The sequence below is a fragment of the Nicrophorus vespilloides genome, unplaced genomic scaffold (genome assembly GCF_001412225.1).
Source record: "Nicrophorus vespilloides isolate i.1.1-1 unplaced genomic scaffold, Nicve_v1.0, whole genome shotgun sequence".
Lineage (NCBI taxonomy): Eukaryota > Metazoa > Arthropoda > Insecta > Coleoptera > Silphidae > Nicrophorus > Nicrophorus vespilloides.
In genome coordinates, this window is record NW_017097978.1 from 168,407 (window position 1) to 181,148 (window position 12,742).

At 26.7% G+C, this 12,742-nt stretch overlaps 1 protein-coding gene across 3 annotated transcripts in view; it reads right to left on the reverse strand.

Moving 5' to 3' along the window:
- Positions 1–12,742, reverse strand: part of LOC108561463 (homeobox protein aristaless-like) — a 121,435-nt gene that overhangs the window by 97,046 nt on the left and 11,647 nt on the right. The window contains exon 2 of one of the 3 annotated variants that reach the window (XM_017919405.1): positions 4,749–4,914. In XM_017919405.1, coding sequence (XP_017774894.1) covers positions 4,749–4,914 — 166 coding nt within the window. Of the gene's footprint in view, positions 1–4,253; positions 4,331–4,748; positions 4,915–12,742 lie in introns of those variants that run through there. The other 2 variants (XM_017919406.1, XM_017919404.1) reach the window with 2 other exon arrangements.

The following is a 12,742-nucleotide window of genomic DNA, read 5'->3' on the forward strand; positions in this document are numbered from 1 at the left end:
TCTGGTGTTGGATGTCGACTCACCTGCTTTTCTCTGCTCTTTGTACCTTTTGTGCTCCTTTTCCCGTTTTTTTTCTAATTTTATTTTCCTTCCACTGCTTTTTATAATCCCCTTTTTCGTTTCGTTTTATTTGTTTTACGAGCCGTGGCGGAGCGCTCAATCAACCGGAGACGCTTGCGTTTCACGTGCACACAACTTCTTATAAATAAATAAAACGTAGCTTCAAACCATTTCCGTTTTATATATATATAATTATGTGTATATATACTAGTTGAGCATAGATACAAAAAGAAATAAAATACGTCTAGTAGGATCAAAGCTAATATTTGTGGTATAGTCTAATTCGCTACTACCACAATTATTTTTAAAATAAATTGTGGAATAGTTTCACTGCTTATTCTATAATCAGTATTGTTTTATATTTTATTAGAATCTGAGGAATATGGAGATCTCTTTTCTTTTTCAAGTTCCGAAAAAAAGATACCTATACTTTTTTAAAATAAGTTATTGAAAACTCACCAACTATGACCAATAAGCTTACAGTAAATAATTTGAAAAATATAATGAAAAGTAAGAAAATCAAAACAAATATTTTCTAATGCAGATCTCAAAGAAATAATATCACAATAACATATGTTCAATAACACAAATTAAATATTCAATATGATATTAAATAATTTTATTTATCAATATTTTAATTCTAATATTTAGAAGCATTGAAAACCTCGGAAAGAAATTAAGTTATAGAATATAATAATTATAAGAAAAGATGTAGCAAAATGTACTTAAAAAATAATATCAAATAATAAAGTATCAAAACAGTAGTTTAATCATCATTTTAAGAACATATTACTGTTAATTTTATATATTATCAAAAATAAAACAGTTTAAAATAAAATTAATATGTATTTCATTATTTCTATTTATATAAATATACCATATACAGTGGAACAATGTTCCACACTTAATCTAATGAAAAATACGAGAATGAGTTCCAGGTCGAAAAAAAAAGTATAACTTGGTCTGGCTTTTTAATGATTTTGATTTTCATATTAAAAAAAAAACAAAGCAATTTCTGATCTATACTGATCCAATATAATTAACTTATTAGTCATTAAATGCTGTCAGTTAAAATCGCCTATGGAAAATTATATGGTTGATTATCATTAACAAGAAAAACATGAGTAACTTCCTTTCGACATCTATCTATCATTTATTAATCTGCTTGATAATTTAAAAATTACAACACAAAAAAATGTTATAAATGCTAGACAAAAATATTCATATATGTAATAAATAAAAACACACTACTTTGTGCAAATTGAAACATTTGAGGAAAATCTTGAATGAAGACTTTTATATTCTTAGACTTTATATATTTTTTTTTTAGTTTTATTTCTAAGAAAATAGATAAAATTATAGGATATTTAGAGTGTACATCAAGAATTTTAAGTAGAAGAGCACAACTTATAAATCAAATAAATGTGATTTCATCAAATAATTGTATATCAGCTTTCAAACAACATTTATAATCAAACCAATTCCATCAGTCCTTTTTCAATCCAATCAATTCCAATGGCGTTGGCACTATTGTAATGTTTTCTATCAGTACAGCCTGCTCAAACGATTCTGAACGTCAACAGAAGTTGCGCGTTTTGGATTAACACAAGTAGCAGTGAATTCATATGTACAATGAGAAATTAAATATTTTTAAAATGTTACCATGTCTAATTTAATGTATTATACAAAGTTATTTGTTATATGAAAGAATTTATGAAAATTTCGAATTTTATTTTTTGTACGATTTTTTTTATGCGGTCCCTATCTACCGCACAAATATTTCAACTTTCAAACAACCTTTATAAATGTATATAATTTACTCATTAAATATAAAATATGATTAGCCAAAACAAGTTTTATAAAAACATTTTATAAAATTTACAAATAAATTGTTTATATTGATATTATTCATATCCAAATTACTTATCTAAATTATCACAACTGCTAACATATTCTATTTTTAACTGATAACATATACAATTTGGTTTAATCTAATTTATTCATAAATTCTTTTTTATTTAAATCAACAAATTAAATAAACTTTAAATTGTTCCATGCTCAATATTATCATATTTAAAACAATATTTTTATATTAATTAAAATTGAAATAATTAATTATATTCATTTACAAAAAATAATATTAATGTATAAACTATTATAGGAGAATACATGCAATAAATGATGTTTATTAGTTATTTTTTTACAAAATCTTTACTAATTAGGCGTAAAATATGTTTTTAAAGAAATCTTCAATTATAAAGGAAATAAAGTCTTTAAACTTATTTGGTTCAGTCGCAAGCTGTTCATTATAATTGATTATAAACAAAATATGCAAATATAAATTACGTTGAAGTACTGTACTTTGATTACGGTTAATAATATTTATTTATGCGGCGATATGGAAATTAAAAATAATAAATGCCAATTTGATTACATATCGAAACAGCACGGAAAAAAATTATTTCAGAACGCAATTATTACAATTAGCTTCCTTTTTCGCTCTTTATCTGTGATTAAATTGGCTCGCATTGCATTCGGTGTGTTTGCGTATGGAAACGAAAATTGTTGCGCTGTGAATATTTATGAAAAAAATGTTTCACCGTGCACGAATTGTATGGGTATGAGTGTATTTATGCAAAGGATCAGGAGTCGAATGAGGAGGAGGTTGTGTCATTAGGGCTTGTGCGCAAATTGGGCTGCTGCTTCATTATACAAATGCCTGCATGCTATTCAAATTCGTACCATTATTACAGGTATTTTGCATGTGGATTGTTGCGTGATTTTGCTAATTGGAAACATTAATTCTAGATCCGAAAACGGCGATAGATTTTCCTTCAATTTGCGTTTCCCAAATTACATGTAAAATGTCACTTGTCTGTGATTAATGAGAGAATTTAAAACACGAAATAAACGAATTCAAATATATAAAGTTTTTTTACATAAAAAACTAATTAATGATTAATCTAAAAAAAGTAAGTGAAATCAAATTGTTATCTGAAGAATAGAGAAGTATTAAAAAAAACAAAAGGGTTATGGCAAATAATATAAATAACATATGCTTAAGCTATACAAAATATAAAAAAAAAATGTTTATTAAATATCACATTATATAATACAATGTGAAATGATTAGTTCCTCGATTAGTCCTATTTCATCGACACTGATTACTCGGACTAAGCGAGTACATTACTTTCAGTTCATATGTTACGTTTATATTGTTATAGTAATTAATTAATACTAATAAATATATTAACTTTTTGTTATTGTAGTATTTATATATGTAATTATATTTTGTAATTGATTTTCCCTAAATATTTGAATGTATTAATTTCTAATTTCTATTCAATACACTTAAAGTATATTTAATATAACACCTCACTCAATAAGTTTGTAGGATGACATATATATTGCGTTTTTATCGATAAATCTATATGATTTTTAGGAAGTACCAACCTTCAGACGACGCCTGTCAAAATTTCATGGCAATCTGAAATTTAGTTCATTACAGTGGTTTTGTAATTTTTTAAAGAATGGAAAAATATGATTTTCTTTTGTTGATAAAACATTGTTTTATGATGGGAAAAATAACATTCAAGCAAAGCAATGGCTTGATAATATAATGACTCTTCTCCGAGACAAATAGTAGAGAACTGGTTTGCTGATTTTAAACGTGGTCATACAGACACAAATGATACTGAACGCTCAGGTCGCCCAAATTCGGAATTGTTGCAGAAAACATAAAAAAAGTCCACAAAATGGTTTAGCCGATCGTAAATTGAAGTTACGTGAGATAGCTGACACCCTGAAGATATCAGAAAGCAGTGTATTCACCATTTTGCATGAACATTTGATCATGAAAAAGCTAAAAAGTTCGAATTGGGTATTGCGTTTGCTCACAGTAAACCAAAAACAACAACGAGTTGACAATTCCGAGCACTGTTAGCAGCTGTATTGATGAACAATATTGCCCAAAAGTTGTTGATTTATTAGTCATCCTATGAACTTATTGAGTGACGTGTTAAATACAAAAAAAAATAATTAAAACACATTCATTTATTTAAATATAGTAATTTTATAAATTAATTAATAAATATATAAAATCAATTATAAGCAGTTAAAGCGGTTGCAAAATTTGTTATATAATAAACCTTGAGTATATATAGATTAACGAAAGACGATTAATTATAACTTACCAAGTAAACCATCAATAACCATATAATTACAGTTTCCATTCAGGAAAACGTATAATATTGAAGGAAGAAAAGATATTGATCATGAGAACCACGATCTTCGAAACACACAAACTTGTTTATTGAGCTGAGAATTACTTAAAAATGAACTCAAAAAAACATACTAATATAGAAAACATAATAATATTCCCTTATCTATCTATTTTAAGGTACCTACAATAGGCACTCAATACTTTCGGACGATAATATTATATGCATTATATGTTTTGCTATAAATAACCTAGTATAATACTGTTGTTGCATGTAAAATTTATTTTAAATATTATAGCAAAACAATCCAATGTATTTTTTTTAAAAGCTGTAAATACACATGTTTAGTGTAACTGTTTTATTTAGTTAGTTTGATTTTCGAATCATAATCAGCATAATTTATTATATTACATTCAGCATTAAACAAACATTTAATTGATGAACTTTAAACTATAATTCAGAACTTACCATGTACGTGCATATCATTGTTTTTCTCGCCATTGTCGCCCAGATCAACCAAACTCCTAATGGAAAACACGGACTTCGCCACCCTCTTGCAATTTTCCTCCTTCGGTCTCGTGCTCAGGTCCATTTCCAAGCACTCGCTTTCCATTTGCACAAAACTACCTCGAGACTAATGTTTGTTGATACATGAAAAAGAAGAGCGAAATAATAAAATCAGACTACAAAACAAATATGTATGCAACAGCAGTATTTCGTTCAGTATTAAAACAAGAATACGCGTTGCTTCTTTTACCTGCTCGTAATAAAACATTTAATGTGAGCAATGAAATCCGTGTTTGCTATCATAATTTTAAGATTATATTGCAACAAAATGACGGTAATGGCTTTATTAAATTACCTTCCCTCACTTGGAATGCCCACAATTCAGACGTTAAACTGATCGAATAAAATTATTGAGTTAATGATTGGCGCCATACGTTTAACCGACGACACAAATCATCGAAATAATTTATAACGTAGTGCATGACAAAATTAGAAAATTTTATAATTATAACAGTTTACAGAATCGTAAAAACATGATGATTCTGTTTTTATTTCATAAATTAAGAGACTTGAAATTAATTATTATATTAAATAATTGTTCATAGTTAATAACATATCATTTTCTCATCTTATTTAAATTATCTAATAATTGTAATAAATAAACAGAAACAAGTTTTTAATTATTACTAGAAATGAATTTATAAATTACAATTTTTAAAAATTTATTGTGTATTAAGTAATTATAAAATGTTTACATATTACAATTAAGAAGAATGAGACGTATTATATAATATTCTTAAACTGTTTGTTTATTATGTTTACAAAAATAGTTTCAAATCTAAAATTGAGAAGTATGTGATAATGCTCAAAGCGCATTGCCAGCATTATATTTACGGAGTGAAGAATGCACTGCAAATAAAGCGAAGATCAGATAAAAGAAAATAATGTTATAGAAGTATGTTTACTATATTTTTCGAATGTTCCGCTAATTACAGTGGAAAATTTTAGTTTGAATAACTTGAATTGCAGAGTCCGAACAGAATTGCATTTTCTGAATCATACATAAGCAAGAATCCAAATGTTTCTTTGCAACATAGAAGATAGTATTTTTGAATAGCCAGATAATGCAAGCATTTAATCTAATCGCCATTCAATTAAAACAATAGTTAAAATAAAATTTGCATGAATTGAAAAACAAATACGTCGATCTGCGTGGATTTATTATAGTACTGTTTAAATTTTCAACAAAAAACTAAATTTTCAATATATAAATCAATTTTACAAAAGGGTTTACAACCTCTTTTGTCCTAAAACTCACTTGAACCTATAGTTGAACTTCCACAGCACATTACGTGCGTAAATCAAACTTAAACTTTCAACTGATTAATGAAAATTTACTAAGAAAAGTATTGCTAAAAAGCTAAAGTTACAAAAAACAATAAATTTTCTGCAGATAATACCTACCTAAATGACAATCATTTAATAGGTAAATATTGGGTTGTCTGGAAAATTCTTACCGATTTTTCAAAACTTTTATACATCTTTTTACATCTACATCTTTCATCCAACTTAAACATCATATCCTCTCAGAATTTATTAAGTTTTCGTCAAAAAACTTCTTCAGGTGGTTTTTTTATGTCGACTAAAAAATAATCTTGTAGTTGTAGTTAATGGAATTTTGCAAATATCTAAATTTGTGGTAATCGTTCCTGAAGTTCATTTAGCTAAAGCAACTTCTCTGTTAGCAGAATATATCTTAGTTATAGCTCTAGTGCCATTTTTTGACTTTACAGTAATAGAAAAGTATCAAAGTCTAAAATGCACTTTATTTATTTCATCTTCATGAAGGTACTAAACGTCTCAGTTTCATTTGATCCATTTTTTTTTTTCTAAAGACGGTTGAAATCTCACTTTTTAGAATATATATACCCAGGTACAATTTTGATATATGGTACTTACTGCACAAACTTTCCGGACAACCCAATATATAAGCTTTTACAAATTTATTTATCTATAGATGAGAAACATGGTCAATAGTTTTCTATGTAACAATGCTCTGTAAATTTAAAAACTGATCTTGTGGAATTTTTCATATCATTAAAATTGTTATTGTATTAAATATGATTTCTATCAAATATATTTGTCTCATTAATAAACGTGAAAACCTATTTCATTATGATACATATTATGTTTGAAAGCAAAAAAAAAATAAATAAAAATTTTAACATAAAAAAATTTACTTAACAATAAAATATAAACATAATTATATTTCCGGATTATAATTTGCATTTGAGTGATTTTTGTATAAAAAAAATCAAAATATTTTTTTTTACATTGAAAGAAAATCTTAGATTATCTAGAGTTTCAAAAGCAACTGGTAATACTCATTATATTGGTTTATATCATTACAAACGTTAACAATTATGTTAAGATAAGAGGAAAATTTCTATAAAATTCCTTATATAAATGAGGAAAAGCAAGTATGTTCAGAAGAAGCGTACAACAAGATTAAAACTCACTGTAACTACAATAAATGCAATACACTAAAATTAGTTCTATTTAGTTATATTGTGATAATAAAATGAATTTAATATTTTTTATATTTAATTTTAGTTTTATTTGTTTTTTTTTTTGCAAATGTATACCATATTTTCGGACAGTGGGAGTATTTCATAGTGTCAACACTTAATTGCGTATATCGTAGGTGTATGTATAAACCTGTATTTTTATTTGCTGTAAACTAGAAAAACAATATATTTTTTCAAACAGCAGAACTTTTCTAAAATTCCGAGGTACATATGAATAATATAGTCTTACCTAAAATAATTGATAATACACTAGAAAAATATTAATCAGTAAAAACCACTAAAAAGGAATTATTTTCAAATTCAGTAAACTCTATTAGTTAGAACACAAACACAGCAGGGAAATCTTTCTCCTGGGACCAAATATTTAATGTACACTCCTTTGCCCATAAAAAAAACAATATTGCGAATAAGGTTTTCTCAGACTTCTAACATAAAATTTAGAATATTAAGAGCATATTTGAAAAGTATTGATTATCTATTATCGGCACCATTCACTATTGATGCCGCACTTCCCTTTTTGCCGCGCTGAGTTAGTAGTATATAAAACTATACCAATTATTAATCTTATTGATAGGGTTGATATGTCCCTAAAGGAATGGATTTACCATTTAAATTTAAAAAAAATATTAGAATTGTAGTGTTATGAAATTAAGAAAAATTACCTTCTGCATCTTTCCAACAACTTAATGATAATTTATAAGACGTTGAATAGGAAAATAAAATTTAAAAATTGTTTAAACAAAGTGTTACAATAATATAAAATATTTTTTCACTACTCAAATAAAATACGTGATATAAAATTGAAGACAATAATAGCAACTGAAATATGCAACTATGTCCACCTAAGTTATTAGACGACTAATATTTTACTGAAAGTCCTTGGGAAGTTATTCAAGCGAATTAGTATCCCTTCCAACGTAATCTCTTTAATATTTGATTATATTGACTAAATATATTATCATGTTGTTTGTGGTATGTTTAACTGCAAAATAACAACGGAATAATTTACCCACATATATGCGTTACGTGAAGCAATTTACTGAATATTTCATACATTTCAAATGCATATTTTATTAAACGCAATTATAAAATCAACGGTAATTAAACGAAAATGATAAAATATATTACAATATTTTTTTGCGAAACAGTCTAAAACTATTAATTTCTGCGATAAACATCTGCCTGAAATAATTGGAAACGATGAAAGGAAATGGGAATTCTGTAAGAGCTGATTTACGACACGACCTAATGGGAATTGTATTTAATAGTGCTAAAAAAATATTAGTAAAAGGCACGTAGTGTGGGTGGAAAATGCTAGAATTAATCTCAACCATCCATCATCTATGAGTTCACGCAGACTTCATCAGCCTTTTACCTATTTCATTTTCCCGTTTCTGTATATTCGTATCAGCTAATATTCAATTACACGATGAATATCCTAATGAATATGGTTTAAAACATATATTTATGCTCATTTTAATCATTAATCATAAATCCAGCTAATAACATTATTAAGATATTATCAAAATAAAAAGTAGGAAAATGTATGTAGGAACATAAATGCAATAAATTGTGTTTAATATTTTTATTAAAATATATTCATTACTATTGCATCAAAAGAAAGTTCATATTACATCAAGTTTATGATTTATGCAACGTGATGTTTGTGGGTGTAAACTACAATTCTAAAATAATGAGAAAACTGAAATGTCAAAATGAAATGAAAAATATAATACATTTAATCTGCTCGGAATAAACTTAAATAACATCAATATGTTGCAATATCATGTAAAAATATATGTGTGAGAATTTGTTTCATCATATTGGTTCGTTTCTGTTATTTTAAAACATTTTATAATAATAATAATATTTGTTTCAAAAATGAATTACAAAATTAAAAAAAAAAACTCAATACAATAATAAAATATTTTGTTAGTCTTCGCTTAAAAAAGATCATTTTCACTAAAAATAATAAAACGTTTTCAATGTCATTTATGTACGTTTTTAAATCTTTAGTTGCTAATATTTTTCGGCAAGAACTTCTTTAATATTGCGCTCATTTTCTTTGTCATTGTAAGAATAAAGTTTTCTCAAACTTCTAACATAACATTTAGAATATTAAGCATATTTGAAACTTATTGATTAAACCAGCTGGATAACCTAATTTTTAATTTATTCCATGTTATTTTATTTCCAAATTTTGCCTCAAAATTCCATTTAAGTATTTGTTAGTGATCTGTTACCAAAAACTATTTATATATTCGGACAATTGCGAACTTCGTTTTATATTTAAGCTTCAGTACGACAGGTAACGTTAATAGAGACAGAGGTATAATTGTATATAAATATAATATGGCAGTTTTATGTAATAATATATTAAGAATATAGTTAATTTATTTATTAAATATGTAATTACAAGAAAGATTACAAGAAAAAAAATCATTAACAAGTGTCATACTTTCTCTTCATAAAAGAGCACAAAGTAAAATATGCAAAGAAACCACGAATCTTATTTGTACACGAAAAGAAAAACATTCATTAAGACAATTAAATAATAACATAATTATCATGTTAAAACGATAAGAAAAGTGTTTTAGATGAGAGCACATATCGAAAGCGGATGAACGTGTCAATTTTTACAAATATTTAGAAAGATTTAATAAACGACTGATACAATGATATTTATATTAGTTTAATAATTTATTAAATGTATTTAAAAACAAAACAGTAACGCTTCTATTATGATCAGTACTTCAAGTACTTCAGTGCGAGGAAGGAGGATGAAAGGTGTTGGTACTGAGGATTACAGCCCTGAGCACACGCTTTTTAGATGCTGTAGATGGGTTACAAGGAAACACGAGGCAGAGGCTGAATTGGGGATCTTCCTAGAACCGGAAAATCTTGTTAGCTGGAGTACAGAACTGACGCGAGTAAGTGAACCAAGGGAAGTGTAAGACAGGCAAGGGAAATGAGCATTGCATAGATGTACAGAGATATCATCATTTTTTTAATGGCAAATTAAAATTCCCATTAGTTCTCCAAATAAATTTTTACCCGATTTCATTAAATTAAAATTAAAACTAAAATTTGGGCTCCAAAAGCAGGATTTCTCGCAGATTAATTTTAAATTTATTTTTTGATAAAAAATATATTAAGAGCCCAAATAATAATTTATGTTTGGGACAAAAATGTATGTATGATTCTGATATGCATTGCTGTAATATCTGCAATTTATTTTAATCACTAATCTATTTATTTAGATTAGGTTATCGGCAAATTAGTTTATTTAAAAACTGCGGTCAATATCCCAATGTATGTGCATGTACACAAAAAATATTTTCTTATTGGTTTATTTCTAATGGAAATCAATAAAATTTAACAATTAGAAATGTATATATATAAAGATTTTCATAAACAATTAAAAATAGGTAATTTTAACTTAAATTTTTTTTAATTGTAACAAAATATATTGTATATATATATATAACCGTATTCTTCAAATCTGCCTCCCAGCGACTACTGCCTGTTTGCAGACATAAAAAGAATGCCCAAGGAAAAGAGATTTGACTCAAATGAAGAAATGATTGCCGAATCTGAAGCGTATTTTGAGTCTAAAAATAAATCGTTCTACAAGAAAGGTATCGAAATGTTAGAGAAGCGTTGGAATGACTGTATCACTCTTGAAAGAAACTATGTTGATGAATAATGTATACGCAGTCTTTCTACATAATTGGAAATAGTTTTATACTTTTGTCAAATATTCCAGTTTATCTCATTCTTATTAGAACATAATTAAATACTACTAATTACTCTCAATTCAATTGCGTTAGGATTACATATCAAATATTTTAAATGAGATGGGCTAATGCGAAACGCACGATTCGTACAGTGAATGGCTTTAACTCATTTATATTAGACCTACTGCAATAGATTATTAGCAAATCATTTAATTACGCAACATTCCAGCAAACCGAACTGCTGAAATTTTTATGCCTCGCATTCCGGCAACTTAATTTAATTACATAATTACACGTGTCAACTGTCACTTTCTGTTCTGAACGCACAAATACTGCATATGCACACTCTCTTCTATACGCCTGTCATATCCTCTGATATTCTTATACCCGAGTTTGTTGTGGTGAGGCGGAACTACTGCAATGTTACAAAATTGGAAACATGCAATGTGATTTCCAAATGCGATATGAATTATAATTCATGTTAATGCATGGAACAATAAAATAGAAAACAATAAGCCGGTTAATTAATTAAAAGGCAAATTTAATAGAGATTGTGATTGCTGTACTACAAAGTAAATACAAATACAGTACAACAAACGAACTGCACACATACACGAGCAAATAAAAGCAACAAAAAAAATCCATAATGCATTGTGCTTCCATTTTATGATAGCAGTTGGCGTGCCGATAGCGAAAGCATATACGTAATATCGGCCACTGCACCGATAAAATAATAATTAAATATACAAAATGTGTTATTAAATAAAATGCGAGATATGCGAAGCCATGGAAATGAAGTTAATGAAATATAAATGTTAATGAACAAACAAAACCATATTCTGGAAATGTTTCAGCTCACTCTAAACTATTTTTCACAACTAATATAATCAAATTAAAAATTAACCAAACAGAAAAAAAAATGTAAAATTTTTGTATTCATAGTATTTTTTTAATAATAAACATACATAATAAAAAAATGTATTTGGTTGTTCGGAAAGTTCCTGCCGATTTTTCACGAAAATTAAAAATCAAAACTTTTATATATACATTTTTAATTATGTATGCACCATTTTTAATCTATAACCTTCCTTCATCTTTTACGCATGTTAAACAATACATCTTCCCAGAATTTATTTGTCTAAAAAAATACAAAGACTCAAAATTGAGGAAATCGGAAAGTACATAGAAAGTATTGAGTAATAAAAGATACATAAGGGCTGATATTGTCGTGATTTTTGTCCGTTAAATTTATACAAAACTCATATAACGGTTCATGTAAGCAAGCTTCTAAAACGTTTGTTAATAGTTGTTATTGATATTTTTAATATCTCTGCTCATTCACGTGTCGTGTAGTGCGGGTTATTCTCGATCAATGTTTTGATTTCATCATTATTACTAGCAGAACTTTAAGGCTGAAATCATCAGGTCCAAATTTAGAGAATTATGTTCCTAAAGTTCATTTAGTTAAAGCAACTTATCTGTAAACAGAATATATTTTAATTATTGAATGGCCAGAATATATGCAGACAGATACAGTAGAAATAATATAATGTCTAATAATTATTATTTATATAAACAAATTACTTATTTAAAAGTATATATAAATATATAAATTTCGTTTAATAAATTT